The sequence below is a fragment of the Drosophila elegans genome, unplaced genomic scaffold (genome assembly GCF_018152505.1).
Source record: "Drosophila elegans isolate 14027-0461.03 unplaced genomic scaffold, ASM1815250v1 contig_183, whole genome shotgun sequence".
Lineage (NCBI taxonomy): Eukaryota > Metazoa > Arthropoda > Insecta > Diptera > Drosophilidae > Drosophila > Drosophila elegans.
Window position 1 is genome coordinate 3,125,385 of NW_024545550.1, and position 17,460 is coordinate 3,142,844.

The 17,460-nt window shown below is 45.3% G+C and overlaps 3 protein-coding genes across 17 annotated transcripts; 2 read left to right on the forward strand and 1 right to left on the reverse strand.

Moving 5' to 3' along the window:
• Positions 1-188: 188 nt before the first annotated feature.
• On the reverse strand, positions 189-1,883 carry LOC108138639 (protein immune deficiency). The gene is made up of 2 exons (XM_017260980.2): positions 1,119-1,883; positions 189-463 (listed from the first exon to the last, which is right to left on the reverse strand). Exons 1-2 carry the CDS (start codon positions 1,773-1,775, stop codon positions 302-304), a joined length of 819 nt encoding a protein of 272 aa, XP_017116469.1. The 5' UTR covers positions 1,776-1,883; the 3' UTR covers positions 189-301.
• Positions 1,884-2,297: 414 nt separating this feature from the next.
• On the forward strand, positions 2,298-11,024 carry LOC108138632 (vigilin). Its single transcript, XM_017260968.2, has 7 exons — positions 2,298-2,357; positions 3,239-3,313; positions 5,456-5,549; positions 5,610-5,860; positions 5,987-7,840; positions 7,906-9,285; positions 9,431-11,024. The coding sequence occupies exons 3-7, from the start codon at positions 5,507-5,509 to the stop codon at positions 9,827-9,829; spliced, it is 3,927 nt and encodes a 1,308-aa protein (XP_017116457.1). The 5' UTR covers positions 2,298-2,357; positions 3,239-3,313; positions 5,456-5,506; the 3' UTR covers positions 9,830-11,024.
• A 912-nt stretch (positions 11,025-11,936) lies between these two features.
• Positions 11,937-17,382, forward strand: LOC108138873 (tumor protein D52). Of its 15 annotated transcripts, XM_041707463.1 has the most exons (8): positions 11,937-12,092; positions 14,635-14,637; positions 14,732-14,770; positions 14,895-15,019; positions 15,468-15,628; positions 15,762-15,821; positions 16,023-16,227; positions 16,483-17,382. In XM_041707463.1, the coding sequence occupies exons 1-8, from the start codon at positions 12,083-12,085 to the stop codon at positions 16,588-16,590; spliced, it is 711 nt and encodes a 236-aa protein (XP_041563397.1). In that variant the 5' UTR covers positions 11,937-12,082; the 3' UTR covers positions 16,591-17,382. The 15 variants fall into 15 exon arrangements, 14 of the variants coding, with proteins under 14 accessions (XP_041563397.1, XP_017116947.1, XP_017116957.1 ...); XM_017261458.2 differs by lacking the exon at positions 14,732-14,770 and having other exon boundaries at positions 11,938-12,092; XM_041707464.1 differs by lacking the exon at positions 15,762-15,821 and having other exon boundaries at positions 11,941-12,092; positions 16,023-16,185.
• The last annotated feature ends 78 nt before the right edge of the window (positions 17,383-17,460 follow it).

Here is a 17,460-nt window from a genome sequence, read left to right on the forward strand (position 1 = left end):
CAAAAATATTTTGAAATGCTAACTTCAAGTGCTGGTTCCCTTTTTGACACAAATATCACATCTTAAAGATAAAACTGGTGTAAGTATAGTTAATGCAAACATCTAGGCACTTATTCGAAGGGTTGGATTAATAAATCAAATATTGCACACATATCGCCGGATGGTCGTCCAGGGCAGGTCTTTGCATCTTGCAGACTTTGGAGATGAGCTAGCCTTGCCAGTCTCCATCCTCCCACAGGTTTGGACATCCAAATGCATCGTTTTCGTTCTGGCATCGGTATTCTTGAATCCCTTTCACTGGCTAGCTGTTGGTCTTGCGCTTTTCCAGTGCTTTCCAAACCAGTTTCATGCGCTGCACGCAATCGCGATGCTGGGACTCCCACAGCAGTGTCGTGAGTCGTCCCACAGTTGCCACACCGTTCTCCGAGCTGCGAACCCACTGGAGCAACAGCTGGTAAATCACCTGAAGAATTAAGAAGAGTGTTAATTTACTGATTTTAGTCATACATTTTGTAATTTTTCTAATTGAACACGGGGAACGTGGGTTGCGGGACATAGGAAAATTCGATTGTCCTAAATACCTATAACTGTTTTCATTTGACGTTTATCAAAGCTCATCAAAGTAAAACGTAAATGTAATTTTCGTATCTTCCAACCTGCAATCTAATCTGATCCATACAAGTAACCATATATTTAATGAAAGCAAACTCAGGATAAGGGAATTCCAGAATTATATAAATACCTTAACTGTGAATAATGTAAGTTAATTTAAAATGTTTACTATTTTAAAGATATTTAGCATGCAATAATGCTGTACCCCAGTTTAAATTTCACTTTCAGATTATATCTGAATTTTTGGGACCGGCGCTTTATAATTTATAAACAAAGGCAATTGAGAGGAATTTGAGTCATAAAAGCTGGAAATTCAAATTAGACTGATGCGTCACAAGATCTGCAAATACACTAAGAAAAGCTGACTTAACTCATGCTTCCAATCTAAGATCTTGAGTAACGGCTACTCTTGGGTTTTCAATGGGTTTCTACGATAGAGAATTTTTTTTTGAAAGACAAATATATTTAGAGTTCAATTAGATCAATTTCCAGTTGGTAAAACTCACCTCTCTTATGTTGCCGTGCATTTGGTGGTCGATTATGGCCTGGTCGATCTGACCCTCCGACTGACCCAGGTCCCGCATCACCTGCTTCCAACCCTCGCCCAAGTGGGTGGAGACCACATCCAGGAGACGAACGTCCGGTTCCTCCTGTGACTGCATCATGGTTACAATGCTGACTGTTTTGCGGGCGGCAGTGGACCGCTGCTTGCCCTCCGGCTGGGCGACCGCCTCCTCCGTGGCACTGGTGCTGCCCTTGCGCGAACTGCTGGCGCTTAGGTTCTGGTTGATGTTGTAGACGGAGCCAAAGTGCAGGTTGCTGGCATTCGAGAAGTTCATGACCACCTGTTGCTGGGCGCTGTGCACGTTCATTGTGTTGTTCGTCTGGGCATTGCTTACGGTGCCCGGGATATTGGCGGATTGGACTACGTCCATGGAGTTGTAGTTGGGATCGCTGAGCTCACGCAGCACGGATTCGGTGAGATCCGCGGAGGCAGTGGGCGTGCCAATGGAGGCGGGCAGCGCTAGGGCTCCGCTGTTGTTGTTATCTGCCTCGCTGTCGTCCACGGGCGCTGCATCTTTTTCCAGGCGTCCTTCGTCGGGCGGACTTTGCGCCTCCTTCCCGCCAAAGATTGTGGGCAACAGGTTCCTGAGCTTCGACATGCTGTTTGCTGATAACTCGATGCGATGGTTGTGCTCTCTCCTCCGGAAATTCCACAGATTGGGGAGTTTTCTGCCTTTGTGATTCTTTTCGATTTGGTGATGGCAGGCCAAGGATGGCACTGACTATCGATAGCTGTTCGCGATAATCGCTGATGAACGTTAAATTAATCGAATAGTATTTGATTATCAGAGCAACAAAATATTTTGACTTTCAAATAAGCTGCAAAGCTATATATTTTGAACCAATTTTATACAAATTTAAGCACTTAAATTTCTTTGTAGTTTTTGAAATTTTATTTTTTTTCACTACTGTTTCATTGTAGTTAATGTGCCTGAAATACATGTTACTGAACTTACACTATTCGAGTAGTTAGTTTAGTTTTTACATTCATTTCGTTAAACCAATTCAGTGCATTTTGCTTATCCCCAAAAGCCGGCAACGGTATTGCGCTTCACCACCGATAGTTCGTTTGACAGCTCGCCCGCGCCTTGCAGACATCGACAGCTCTGCACCCGCTGCCGACTATCGTCCATCTCTATTTGCCACGTTCGCTCATGTTCATTCAATTTTACTTGGAGTCGGTAACGTTGAGATCCGCGTCCGTGTGTTCTGCCTTCCAATAGAAAGTCTGGGTGTGAATTTAACAGATTCCAGTGTGAAATGCAACTGCCTTTGGCCGGCTATTCGTGCGGCGGCTTTAATGCGCCCGGAATTGCATAAGTTACGGCGAGCGAAAGAGAGTGCACACGGATTTACAGTTATGAAGGGCCGGGCGGTGACGGCAGAGAAAGAAGGAGAAGCAGCGGCAGTAGCAACTGCTGCAAAAAAGAAAAAAAACTCGGGCCGCTAATTTTTCTTACATTTTTGTGCGCTCGGTGAAAAACAACGTGTTTTTCAATGGTTGATAATACACACGGGCGGCGCACTCGCGTTTACGCACACACCCGCAATAGGCGGCGACGTCGTCCACGCACACATTCACGCAAAGGGGCCTTAAAAACCCGTGGATATGTGTGTGCGTGCATATATAAGCATATTTGTCCGATTGGAAGGCGCGCGTGCTGTTTTTTTTTTAAACTCCTACTTTCCGTGGCGCGCGGAGTGAAGGCCCCGCCCTGTCCCGAAAAAGAGGATCCACATAACCTTTCACCTGGCAAACATACGGCACTGATTTCCGCATTTCCATACTAGCACACACTCTCTCACACACACATACACACGCCCACGCGCTGCTCCACTTTGCCGCTGCCACAAAAACAATTGTCCAATAAGTGGCCCGCATATGTTGCCCTCTCTTCAGCCTTTCCATCTCTATAAAGCAAAAAAAAAAAAAAAAAAAAACAGACTTTCTATTGGGGATGTGCAGAATGCAGAATAACCGACGAAATGCAGCGTAGGGCATCCTACGATCTGCATCCGCTAATTGTATTAATTCCAACCAATTGTTTTTCGGCTTTTCCAGCAGACACCCAAGTTATCAAACTGGATTTGGTCAAAGGAGAGTAAACTAGGCCGGATTTTTGGATTTTACAGTACCGTAAGTTGAACAACCTTCGCCTAGGGTTAATTTGCATAGTTTAACATTTTATACAAGTGTTTTGCCAAAAATGGGGAAAAATACGCCCAAGTTAACGGTTCCATGCTTAAAACTGACAACGTCGAGCTTTTCTTTTTCGTTTTTTGGGATCTTTGTATTGAAATTACAAAAACAAGAATCCATCCGATATGTGCATACCAATTTTGTATATTTTTTAAGCTGAACTTTAGCGCATTGTTTTTGTGCTTTGTCTTCATTTGTCGACGTCAGCGTCGCTGCAGGCGTCAGATACGAACGTACATATGTATGTGCGATGGTATTTGCTTTGTAGGTATGTTGCTTGTTTTCGTTTTTTACCTGTGCCTTCTCGAAAGGTGCCAACACACATACAACCGCACGCCCGAAGAAAAAGAGCGACACAGAAATGTGCAGGCACACACACACCCATACTATACTCGATCGTTTTGTTGTAGTTGCCGGCTATCATCCGGTTTTATATGGAGCTGCTCCCCTGCTCCGTTAAGTTACCTCGTCAAGCTCTCTCTCTCTCCCTGCCACTCTCCCGCTGTGGTCTCTTCTTTTGACACATTTTTCATGCACACCCACATGGGCGTAGGCGGAAGGGGACTTAAAATGTGAAACTCCTTTCCTAATGGCTAACATTTCCCTTTATAAACGTAAACTTGGATACCACTAGAAAAAAAAGTATCATAAAGTATCAAAACTATTTTTTTTTTTAATTTTGTTGATATGAAAGGCTCTGATATTTAATATAATTATCAAACATTAATCTGATATTTTTATGAGTAAGGTAAAGAAATTTTGCGAAGAAGTTTTGTTAGCACTTTAACAAGTCTTAGTGAAATTTGAAAGATATAAATCCCCATTGATAAAAATCCTGCTTCCGCCTCTGGGCAGATACGAGCACTCATACAAAGATACTGGCAATAGAGACAACCATATCTTTGTTGTTCTTTCGGTGGAGAGGAAAATGTAGGCTACGAAACTCGTTGGGCATTGGTTTAGAAAACAGCTTTGGTCGAACAAGTGCACGGTCTTCCCCTCCTTCTTTTCTCCGTTGAGCTCTCTCTCTCTTATTCGCCTGTCCCCAACCTTTCACCCAGCCAAAATCCAGCTGATATCAGCTTGTTTCTGGACCTGCACTTATTGGCACCGTGTATGTGGGTAGCCTCGATATCTTGGTGGCGATCGTACGGGCGGAGTCTTATCAGCCAGTTCGGCCGATAGAAATCACTCTGCTCCGGAATCTGCCTGCGTGGCCCACTGCCGCGGCCACTTATCACCAGCGAAATGCGGAGCTGCCGAGCCGGGCACTCATCTCGCCGATCCGGGCACTACGTGGCCTTAGTTTCGTGTTCTGGCGCAGTAAGTCCGTCTAGAAACTGAATCTATTTCGGTTTATCAGCGCTAGAAAATCCATTTGACGCACCCCCTTTGGACACGCACTGTTTACAGTGGCGGCCCACAAAATAAGGTCTCTCAAATTGGTTCTGCTCTCCAGCAATCTAAAAAAAAATGAAGCCGAAAGAAATTTCATGTTCATCTGCTAAAAAGTGCTTTGATGAATTACTTATAAAACAAATGGATTTGAAAGATTTGAAGTTCTCTTTTTAAATTGCTTGAAATCGATTGTAAAGTATAGATTCCATTCAGACACAATAATTCTCTAGAATCGTTTAAACATATACCAATTTAGATTCTATACGGCATAGTTTTAAAGTCACGCAGCATATCCAATGAATTATCTTTGTTCTAATATGCTAACTGTAGCCAAGCAGTCACTATTTATGTACATAGTTTCTTATCAGCGGGTGGCAGCTACATGCGGGTCTTCAGGGGTCGCACTTATCAACTCACAGTGAGTTTGGTAGGGCTGTGGGCGACTGACAACAGGAAGAGATGAAAACTGAAGCTTAACGGGCTGTATGAAATCCGTGTTTGCCAAAACAATGCTCTTCAACCAATTCCTAAACTGATTGATCGACCGACATTCCAATAATTCCCCCCCAGAAAGTTTCTGACTAATCACTGGCTTTATCGCCGGCTGATAAACATGGGTCCCCTATGGTGTAATAGTTTTGGGCACTATTTGATAACATATCTCTGATTTTATACTTTCAGTGTACTGTAAACGACTTGGAACGAAAAAGGACTCTTCTCTTTTTTTAAGTAATGCAAGCAGCAGCAGCAGCAGTGATGGAGGAATCTAACAACGGTGAGTTTTTAGAATTAAGAAGTTTAAAATGCCAAATACTAATTCAAAATCATCCTGCAGCAACTACCATCGAGCAGCAACCCATCGCCCTCATCAATGGCCAAGAGCAGGTGTCCAACGAGCAGCAACCATCCTCGCCCACTTCGGTGGCCACGCCCACTAGCACCACTAGCGGCGGCACTGGCAATGCCACTCCCGCCTTCAGCTACGACGACCTGTTCCCGGCTCTGCCGGCAAACACCTCGGCGCCGTCGCAATCCGGAGCATCTAGCTCGACTTTGGCCCGTGTGACGAGCTCCCAGAAGACGCAGGTAAGATTGGACAGAGTGTTTTAAGTTTTACGTACCAAGCGTTAACTAAACTATTAGGTTTTATTTTCATAGTTGGTTGTGCATTCATCTTAATCAAATACTTACACTACTGCTTTTGATCAACAGGTTTTGCATGTCCCCTGCGAGGAGCGCAAGTCCACGGAGTCCGAGAAGTTCGGAGAGGGCGAGTCGAAGCGGATTTGCCAGCAGATCACCAAGGAGACGGGCGCTCAAATCGAGATCGTGAGCGGCAAGAACCAGTCGCTGACGTTCCTGATCAAGGGCAAGCAGAGCGAGCTGCTCGATGCCCGCCGCAAGATCCTGATGGGCTTCTCGACGCAGGCCAGCCGCCAGGTGACCGTACCGCGAGAACACTACCGTGTCATCCTCGGCAAGGGTGGCCAGCGGTTGCGCGAACTCGAACGCACCACCTCCACGCGCATCAACATCCCCAGCCAGGGCGATGAGAGCGAGTTCATCACCATCGCCGGCACCAAGGAGGGCATTGCTCAGGCCGAGCAAGAGATCCGCCAGCTGTCCGCCGAGCAGTACAAGAAGTTTGCGGACCGCACCACGGTGCCCAAGATCTATCACCCCTTCATTGTGGGCCCCTACAGCGAGAACCTCAACAAGCTGCAGGAGGAGACGGGCGCCAAGATCAACGTGCCGCCGCAGCAGGTGCAAAAGGATGAGATCATCATCTCTGGCGAGAAGGATGCCGTCGCAGCGGCCAAGGCCAAAGTGGAGGCCATTTACAAGGAGATGGAGAAGAAGTGCTCCACGGTCAGTGTGGAGGTGGCCAAGGCGCAGCACCGCTACGTCATCGGTCCCAAGGGCTCCACCATAGCCGAAATTCTGCAGTTGACCGGTGTGTCCGTGGAGATGCCGCCCAACGACTCCACCTTGGAGACGATCACGCTGCGTGGACCGCAGGTGGCCCTGGGTAATGCCCTCACCGTTGTCTACCAAAAGGCCAACTCGGTCAAGTCGGTGGAGATCAATGCGCCGCACTGGATCCACAAGTATGTGATCGGACGCAAGGGTGCCAACATGAAGCAGCTGGAGGAGAATTGCCCCAATGTGAATGTGAACTGCCTGGAGGATAAAATCAAGTTGGAGGGCGATCCCGAAAATGTGGACAGGGCCGTTTCCTATCTGACCGAGATCATCAGCAACTACGAGGAGAACTTCACGTTCGAAGTGATGACGGTCAATCCCTCGTACTACAAGCACATCATCGGCAAGGCTGGCGCCAATGTGAACCGACTAAAGGATGAGCTGAAGGTGAACATCAACATCGAGGAGCGCGAGGGCCAGAACAACATTCGCATCGAGGGACCCAAGGAGGGTGTGCGGCAGGCGCAGCTTGAATTACAAGAAAAAATCGACAAACTTGAAAACGAAAAATCGAAGGACGTCATCATTGATCGCCGTCTGCACCGTTCCATCATCGGAGCGAAGGGCGAGAAGATTCGTGAGGTGAAGGACCGCTACCGCCAGGTGACGATCACGATACCCACACCGCAGGAGAACACCGACATCGTTAAGCTGCGCGGCCCCAAGGAGGATGTGGACAAGTGCCACAAGGACCTGCTCAAGCTGGTCAAGGAGATCCAAGAGTCGTCGCACATCATCGAGGTGCCCATCTTCAAGCAGTTCCACAAATTCGTCATTGGCAAGGGTGGCGCCAATATCAAGAAGATCCGCGACGAGACTCAAACCAAGATCGATCTGCCCGCCGAGGGTGATACCAACGAGGTGATCGTCATCACCGGCAAGAAGGAGAACGTGCTGGAGGCCAAGGAACGCATCCAAAAGATCCAGAACGAACTCTCCGACATTGTCACCGAGGAGGTTCAGATCCCGCCCAAGTACTACAACTCCATCATCGGCACTGGCGGCAAGCTCATCTCGTCGATCATGGAGGAGTGCGGTGGTGTGTCCATCAAGTTCCCCAACAGCGACTCCAAGAGCGATAAGGTATGTGTAGTACAATTTTCAAAGCTAGATCCTCTGTTGAATAATGGTTTTCACCCATCATCCAGGTCACTATTCGCGGTCCCAAGGACGATGTGGAGAAGGCCAAGGGACAGCTGCTGGAGCTGGCCAACGAACGGCAGCTGGCTTCCTTTACCGCCGAGGTGCGCGCCAAGCAGCAGCACCACAAGTTCCTGATCGGCAAGAATGGTGCCTCCATACGCAAGATTCGTGATGCCACCGGTGCCCGGATCATCTTCCCCTCGAACGAGGACACCGACAAGGAGGTGATCACCATCATCGGCAAGGAGGACAGCGTGAAGAAGGCCCGCGAGCAGCTAGAGGCAATTATCAAGGAGTGCGACGAGGTCACCGAGGGCGAGGTGGTCGTCGATCCCAAGCACCACAAGCACTTTGTGGCCAAGCGCGGCTTCATCCTGCACCGCATTTCCGAAGAGTGCGGCGGTGTGATGATCTCCTTCCCGCGTGCCGGCACCAATTCCGACAAGGTGACAATCAAGGGCGCCAAGGACTGCATCGAAGCGGCCCGCCAGCGCATCGAGGAGATTGTCGCCGATCTGGAAGCGCAGACCACCATCGAGGTGGTGATTCCGCAGCGCCAGCATCGCACCATTATGGGCGCCCGGGGTTTCAAGGTACAGCAGGTGACCTCTGAGTTCGATGTGCAGATCAAGTTCCCCGATCGTGATGCAACCGAACCCGTCGAGGGTCTGACCAACGGCGGTAGCGGCGAGAATGGTGGTGGTGAGGAGGGCCAGGATGGCGAGCAGGAGACGGAAGCGGTGGAGCCGGTGCGTCAGTGCGATGTTATCCGCATTACGGGCAGGATCGAAAAGTGCGAGGCTGCCAAGCAGGCCCTTCTCGATCTCATCCCCATCGAGGAGGAGCTGACGGTGCCCTTCGACCTGCACCGCACCATTATCGGGCCGCGCGGTGCCAATGTGCGCCAGTTCATGTCCAAGCACGATGTGCACGTTGAGCTGCCGCCCAGCGAGCTTAAGTCGGATGTGATCAAGGTCTCCGGAACGCCCGCCCACGTGGCCGAGGCACGCGAGGCGCTGGAGAAGATGATCGAGGACTATGAGGCCGATCGGGCCGATCGTGAGCTGCGCTCCTATGTTCTCCAGGTGGACGTGGATACGGAGTACCACTCGAAGCTCATTGGTCGCCATGGCGCTGTGATCAACAAGCTGCGTGCCGATCACGACGTCAACATTTCGCTGCCCAAGCGCGATGATCCCAATCAGCGCATCATCTCCATCACCGGCTACCAGGCTAATGCTGAGGCAGCTCGAGATGCCATTCTGGAGATCGTGGGCGACCTCCAGACCCTCTATCGTGAAGTTATCGAGATCGATACGCGCATCCACTCCCACATCATCGGCCATCGCGGACGCACCATTCGCAAGGTCATCGAGGATTACAAGGTGGGTTTCTCAGCGAGTTTTAAGTTGCATTTAAATCCAATGCATTTATTTAAGGTTTATAATTTGTACTACTTTGTACGCAAAACCAAAGCTAGTTAGCCATGTTATACTTCTTTCTGACAAGCGCTTTCTCTTTCGCAAACAGGTGGACATCAAGTTCCCCTCTTCCGACGAAGCTCAAAGCAATCCCAATGCCGTGACCATCATTGGCAAGGAGGAGGACGTTGAGAACGCCAAGGAGGTGCTGCTGGGCATGGCCGAGGACTACGAGCGTGACTACTTGGAGAACTTGCCGCCATCGCCGCCGCAGCCGCAGACGGTGGGTGCCTTCCTTTCTGGATCGGGATCGGGATCTGGATCCGGCGCTGGAGGTGCCAGCGAGAACGGTTTCGTCATGAAGGACGCGCCGTGGGAGAAGCAGAAGCAGGCCAAGAACCTGACTGCGCCCAACACTCAGTCGCAGGAGGATTTCCCGCACTTCGCTGCTGGCGGTGCTCCGGTGGCCACCACGCCCATCACATCCGTGTGGGGCCCCAAAAACTAAGTGCATCGGGTCGAGTGTCCCGATCGCCAGCAGTAGCAGCAGCAATACTACACGTCGGGGTGCGCCGGGGATCGGAGCTGGAGATGGAGGGAATGGAGCTGGAACTGGAACTGGAAATGGAACTGCAAATGGAAATGAAACTGGATAATCGGGCAGTGAGCGGCAGAGCAGCGGCCGAGCAGCGGCAGTCGTGCGGACGTCTCTTTAGTCGAAAACTAGTGTCAAAAAAAAAAAAAAAACATAAGAAAACGGTATAGGTTGTCTCCCAGGAGCTTTTCTACAACGCAAATTGTGCAGGTTAATTGAAAACGAGAATGACAAAACAAGCAACTATTTTTGTATGATTTGATACAGGATCAATCAGCACACACACACACACAAATACCCCAACTCACACACAACGACACTTACACACATGAAATTGCATTTATACAACATATATAGAGAATACGAGAATCGAAACAGACAACTGACTCACGCCCCCAGTTCCGTTCCCCGATGTGTTGGCTAAACCCCGGCCACTTTATACAAACAACACTTAATTGCCAATTTCTTTTTATATAACCATTCTTCATTGCAACACACATAATATTCTAATTAGTTGAAGCTCCCTAAAAGTAAGCAGAAAGTTCAGTAAAATGGTTTGTTAATTGAATTGAAACTGACTAGCGAAACGCGTTCAAGAACGAAAGTAATTGTAAGCATAAAATGTTAATTATTTACATTTACCCTCGCTCCTCCCAATCTAATTTTTACCTCTCGTTTATTATTTGGATTATACCATATTCAGATCTTTCGTTTTCGGAATTTCCATTTCCCCTTTTTCCAATTAAGTGATTATTATGATTTATGCGAAAGTAAATGTTAAATGAACGTTGATTGTATTGTAAAAACGAAAAACATTTCTTACGTTGCGGGGCAAGAGTGGAAGTGAAGATAGCGATTTATTTGAACAGCAAATATATACACCTTACTTATACAATACCCCCTTTTACCCCCTTTCCGCACGTCTGCTCCTGCTCCCAAATCCTCCAGCGTTGTCCTTTACACACATCCATGATACCGAGCCCGAACACACAAGAAAAACACACCACACCACACACACACACACCAACCCTATTCACATTTCAAAATGAGTACCAACATTTTAATTTTGTGCAATCCCCTTGATTTATATTAAATTGTTTTCGACTTATGTTTTCCACTTAACTTACTTCGTATGCGACGCGGTGTGGATTGTCTAAAAAAAAAAACAAAACAAAAAACATGGAACTCTTCCAGTACTTTGTACGAGTATCGGGTGTTGGTTTTTCAGTTTTCTCGACTCTGCACCGCGCAATATCTGACAGTTGAAACACAAAGTATGAGAAAAATTTTTAATTTTTTACTATTACTATTCAATAAAAAACAAAAAACCATATAAAATCAATAAAAAGCGTAAACAAATCGTATCTTTTTTTCGCCCTGTTTTTATTTCTTCTGTTTCACCTTTGTTTTGAATTTGGATTGCTTCTGTTTCAAAAAATATGATAACACCAAGAATAACAGACCTGATATTGTAAATTTTTAAAAATATACATACATATTTACAACAACTGCATTAGTAATTCTAAGAACGTAGAGAATACAAACGATATAAAATGTATATATTTTCCTATATTAACAGACAAAATCAAATGTACGAGAGAGACGAAGGTCAAGAGGCATTTTCTGGCTGCAAAGCAAGATATTTTCACTCACGATTCGATTTTTACTATAATTTCCAAAACCAGATATAGCAGATACAACCGTATGTCTTATTTCTTTTGAAATACAAAAGTTTTAAACCGAAAGTTTTATGTTTAAATTAAAGCGCAATCTGGCAGCTCTGGCAAGTGGTGGTACACTGTTTTCTTTAACCGAGCGGCAACAAGTAGGGCTGCGAAACTATCGATAAGGAGGGGGAATGGTTAATAGTTTTAATTCGAGAATTGTTTATTTTTTCGAAATCGGACTACTTTTCATAATTGTTTCAAATTACTTTTGATTAGTTATTTACTCAACTTTTATAATTTTATAAGTGAGCTAGGGAAGGAACTTACAGTCGAAAGCTCTTATCGATAGTGGCATCTCCACGATTTACTTAAGCTGCCATCGATAGCTCAAAAGGGAAACAAAAATTTATTTTCAACTTAAAATTTTTGCGACAAGTGCTTGCAGTTCGCTTGGAATTAATTCAAAAAATTGCCGCTGACTTCAGGAGACATCGCCGCAATGGAGGACCGTAAGTGTGTGGCAAATGCAGCCAGTGCATTCCGTGCAATTCACATGCCGCTGCACATGTTTCGTGGGTTTCTTGTGACCAGGCTGTATTGGGACACCCAACAATTAGGGAATATTATCGTAGGACGCTGATTCAGCGGCTTTGCATTAGTTTTTGGGGGGGGGGGTTCTAGAATAAACAGTGAATTGGCCTTGGAACCGCTGGAATCGGCGGATGAGTCATGTTTCTGATTTGGGTAGGGTGAAAGGCTTTCCAAACGCTCGGAAACTCGTGGGAGTCGTTCGACATGTCGTGAACGGGAATACATACATATATGTATATTTATAAGATGGGGTAGGCAGATTGTGGCCTTTGAGACGCTGGTGTAAACAATGCATTTTATACTGACGCCCCTGCATACGTGGCTGCAAGAAGCGCAACTTCCGATAATATGCATATCACCCAGAAACGCCTCCTGCAACCGGGTTTTATCATCATATTGTGGTCTTAATTGTCCGGACTCCGGAGTTCTGTTTCCATACTCAACCGCTCAATAATTGGACATCGTTTCCACTTGTTGAGCGTTCGATTGAATTGGTGGGCCTGCCACAACAACATCTTGCAGAAAACCAGACCCAACTCTCACATACATACATGCATATATAGCAATATAGGGCCTATCAATGTGGCACAGTTGCTTTGTGTTAGTACAGTAGATAATCGGTCGGAGGAAACTGTGGAAAATTCAGACAAAAACAACACTCTCAATTATCATTTGGCAATAAGCTCAAATTATAAAGTTTATACTTTTCCTAAGCAAACCATTGCATTTATGTACAGTAAGCATTAGTTAAGATGAACAGCGAAATGTTTTTAGCTCCCACCAGTATTTTATTGTTTATTGCTCTCGCAAAACAAAACTAATCATAATCTAATAGGGAAATAATTTAAAAAAGAATTCCAATTCGTAATTAAAATACAGCAAGAATTGAACAATTTAGCCAATATTTGTGGTTTATAAACTTAAACATTTTTTTTTTTATTTTAAGATGTGTTTTTATTTAGTAATTTGTTTTTTTTCGCTAGCAGGTTTTATTACATTCAATTCCTAATTTATTTAAATATTAATACTAGTGACAGTATATAAATTTTTAGTTATTGTATAAAATGCCGAAGTTCTACTGATTGCAAACGTCAGAGTTTATCAAAGTATTTTTGTAGCCCTTGAGTATAGGTAGATAATATGATAATTGTGGCTGGCTGCGGTTAATTGGATTTCTATCCATAGTTTCTTAGCAAATTATCCAGGAATACATAAATAGGTTTTATGAATGTAAAGAATAAATCTTAGGAAGTATAAAAATGTTTGCTACACGTTTTAATACTTTACAAAAAAAAGAAAATGTAAAAAAAAATTTATTTAAGGCCGTAACTCTTAGTAAATACATACTGTAGTTGGTAGTTGGTGCTGCTGGCTGTAAATGCCCCTTTTGTTTTGCGCTCTCTTTGCGCCGTTCCTCGTCTTTCGTGCTGACACGAATCATCAGCAAGCGGAGCCAAAGAGCCAACCAATCCACATCTACCAATTTCTAAGCCGAGATCGAGTCAGTTGGCTTTTGGCTGCAGGAGAGCGTGGAAGCAGGCCCAGAACCGAAACAGAAACAGAAATTTGAAAAAATAAAAACGAGGAAAAACCAGCCGCGATCGCATGGGGAGAAGGGGAATTTATGTGGAACTCGGCGGGGTGAGAACTGAAAGCTCAGCAAAGAAGCACCACCAATGTGGCTATAAGCAGGGCGAGGAAAATGTGCTCGAAGCTGACCGTGGAAACGTGATACCCGCTTAGGATTGGGCCAAGACCGCATGCTCCTCCTGAGCCCAGCTGCCACGTTAAAAAATAGAAAGTGATTTTTGTGCTGCTGCCGCTGCTGCTGCTGCCAAAGATGAAACAAACCGCCGACACTGCCGCAGAATGAGCGAATCGGAACCCAATAGCCTGGATTTTATTGAGGACTCTTACCTGCCAGGCATCGATGATCTCACCAGCACACCTTCGCTGGATCTGGAAGCGCATGATGCCACCATAGATTGGTACGACGATGGGCAGGAGGATAGTGAAGCGGAGCTGTATTTGCGTAATCTGACTCTCGATCAGATCTTCTACGATGTGGATTCCGATTACACCAACAGCCTGGAGCTGCAGGCCGTGGAGGCCGAGTTCATTGGCGCCAAGTTGGCCAACCAGGCACCCAGTTCCTCGATGGCCAAACGCTTCCGCCTGAAGTTCTTTGCCAAGCGAACCATGCGCGACGTTAAGGTCACGTTCATAGACTTTTCCAAACCGTATCTGGCCAAGATATCGAATAGTGATAACTACAAGAGATTTCTCAACATTGGGCATAGAAGTAGAGGTACCAGTTATGGGTTTTTTTTTTGGGGTTTAGTTTCACGGGCGCTTTGTTCTGGGTCTTTCACACATCACCCTTTCCACTTTGAACCATGACTAACCCGACTAACTTCTCTATGTCTCTCTATCTCTTTTGGCTGCCCTTCGGCTCGACAGTTTGTGAGTATTAACCAAAGCCCAGATCTAACCAATTAACCAAACTCATGTCTTTGCAAATTGTACATAAAACAAACCGAATTCGGTGTACTCTCAGCCTATGACAAAGTCTTTGAGGAAGTTGCTTTCAAAGGAGGTACATAAACAACACTGCCCGCAGACAACATTCAAATTAAGCTACAGTCCGTCCCCCCTTAACAGCACCCAATTTTTGATTTGCTTTGAAATGCTCATACTTAATGATTCCCTTTCGTGTCTAGATAATACAGCCAACCTTTCGGATCCAGCATCTCCAGCAGCTTCTGTGGCATCCGCAGAAATTGCCGCCGAGTTTGCTGCGCTTTCCGTGGAGGAGAAGGAACAGCGTCGGGCTGAGTGGAGTCAGGTAAGGATATACATTTAATGGTGAAACCAAAGCTCAAGTTATTAACCAGAAAGTATGAAAAAATGTGGTCAGTCCTTTATTTGCTTACCCTATTTGCTTAGTTGTTCATTTGTTCTACTGTCCAATTTCTAGCTCATTTAGTTCATTTTGCTCATGAGTTCACTTTGTTCATTAGTAGGTTTCAGTCAACTGATCCAAAAAAAATCATTTGAATAACTGAACAATTGAGTAAAATGAGCTTTCGAAAGCTTTTGTAGTTCACTTTGATCATGAGTTCACTTTACTCACTAGTTCATTTCAGTCATTTGATTCAAGAAAAAACTTAAGCATTTGAATAAGTGAATAAAGTGAGTTAACTAAAGGTTTTTTTCTGGAGTTTTTTTCAGTTAACAAACCTTAATACCTATGTAATAATAATTGTTCTAACATATATGGATATGTTTTCTAGGAGCTAGCTCGCGTTGAGGAGGAGATCAATACGCTGCGCACCGTTCTCGCCTCAAAGACGCGCCACGCCTCCGATCTCAAGCGCAAACTTGGCATAACCGTCTGGAAGGAGGTGACGGATGATATGAACCAGGGCATTAAGAACCTCAAAGAGACCACTGTGTAAGTCGAAAAACCCGAAGGCAAAACTGCTGCGTAATTAATCCGACTATAAGCCAGGTTTAATTTCTAACCATTGCTTTTTGTTTCAAACTCATGTTGTAACGCTGAAACTGAAACATGTATTTATTATTAGTTACCAATCGGTGGAGCAGAGCGTGGGCACGTTTACTAAAGCCGTGCACGAGGCACCCCTGTAAGTAACTGGGTTAAGGTTGGCCTTTATTGGGCACTCCTGGAGTCCCCGGACTAACGCCGTGTTTCACGCTTCTCCTCCCTAACACAATAACCTACTCTACTGCCTGTTTGTAACTAAAGCACATTTGTTCACCCACTTTATGTATAACGATAATTTACTCCTGGATGAGTAACTAATGCTGTGCCTTCTCCTCTGTAGATACCAACGCACGGAGTCGGTGCTGAAGTCGACGGGCGAGAAGACCGCCTCGGTGTTTGGCAGCATCACCAGTGGCATTTCGTCGAAATTGTCGCAAATGAAAAACTCCGAGTCGATGCGTTCTATCGAGGCTTCGGTGGGCTCTGCCTATGAGAACGTTAAAGTAAGCTATGAACACAACAATTTTATGTGCCAATCTCATGCGGTAACTACTATTTTATTATATATCTGTCTTACACATCTCTCATACTGTTGCGATTCGTTTTGGTTCCCGTCTAACCGACCTCACACACTAACCACACACACACACACACACGTCTTCCACACTTGCTCACCCACTCTGTACTCACTCTGAATTGGGCTCCTTCGGTTGATTTGCTTGCTTACACAACGAACTCCTTGCGAGACTGCCACTGCTGCCCATCTACTACAATCTGTTCGGTTCTCTGTTCCATTGTAGACCAAGGTGACATCCCGGTCGGGCTCGGTTTCCAGTTTCCCAGACGCCATGGACGAGCACAACACATCCTCGGGCCTGAACTCACCCACAGACTCACTTACTAAATAGATTTTCGGGCCAAGACCGAAGCAACAGCTACTAAGCGCGTCGATAGCGTGGAGCAAACCTATGATACACAACAAACAACAGACCCACGCACCCCACTCTAATAACTTATTTAAACTAATGCGAATTGTCGTGTCTGCGCACTAACAACTGGATCAGAACTTAACTACAGATCATGTGTAGTCGTTACGGTATATATAATAACTTGAATTAACTAAAATCTGTGCGTCATATTTGGCCAAAGGGAGTGCACATTATTTGCATCTATTATATTTGTATTTGCGTGTGAGACACCATCGAACTGCATGATTGTTTGTTAAACTTTAAGCCAGGGGAGGAGCGTAGATCGAAGGGCTTGCTGCATTCATTTATATAACTATCGGTCTAAGTGTACGTTTAGAGACTTAACCATATTGGGTGTCCACAAATCGTCATTCCCAAGTGTTTCCAATAATTAGTAAAAACTTTTGCTAAAAAAGCATTGCAGTTACATATATTTTATTTTTCATTTATATTTTATTTTCTCTAGGCGTTGAGTTCTGTGGCTAGATGGCGGTCCCGATCCCGATAAAAAGCCGATTCCAAATTAATTTAGTACTTTTATTCGAATTACGATCAGAGCTTGCTTACGTGCAAAATATTGAAAATCCATTGGTAATTTTAAGAGGGTAGAACCCATACTGCTAACGAGAGAGAAAAGTCGCACCCGATTTGTTGCTAATGCTGATCTAAGATTTGCTATATGTGTATGAAATCTTTGAATAAATGCAACATTTTTTGCCCCATTAAAATGTAGTTTACAGTGTTTACTTATTATTTATAATTGCGGGAGACTATTACGAGGAATTAAAAAAAAGAACAATAATTTAATAA

Excerpts from the sequence above, each read along its gene's own strand:
- LOC108138639 (XM_017260980.2), bottom strand. The coding sequence starts at position 1,775 with ATGTCGAAGCTCAGGAACCTGTTGCCCACAATCTTTGGCGGGAAGGAG. Across the intron at positions 464-1,118 it reads TGCACGGCAACATAAGAGAG|GTGATTTACCAGCTGTTGCT; the intron begins GTGAGTTTTACC and ends TTAATTCTTCAG.
- LOC108138632 (XM_017260968.2), top strand. The coding sequence starts at position 5,507 with ATGCAAGCAGCAGCAGCAGCAGTGATGGAGGAATCTAACAACG. Across the intron at positions 5,550-5,609 it reads GATGGAGGAATCTAACAACG|CAACTACCATCGAGCAGCAA; the intron begins GTGAGTTTTTAG and ends ATCATCCTGCAG. Across the intron at positions 9,286-9,430 it reads AGGTCATCGAGGATTACAAG|GTGGACATCAAGTTCCCCTC; the intron begins GTGGGTTTCTCA and ends TTTCGCAAACAG.
- LOC108138873 (XM_017261403.2), top strand. The coding sequence starts at position 14,044 with ATGAGCGAATCGGAACCCAATAGCCTGGATTTTATTGAGGACTCTTAC. Across the intron at positions 14,483-14,894 it reads CATTGGGCATAGAAGTAGAG|ATAATACAGCCAACCTTTCG; the intron begins GTACCAGTTATG and ends TTTCGTGTCTAG. Across the intron at positions 15,020-15,467 it reads GTCGGGCTGAGTGGAGTCAG|GAGCTAGCTCGCGTTGAGGA; the intron begins GTAAGGATATAC and ends TATGTTTTCTAG.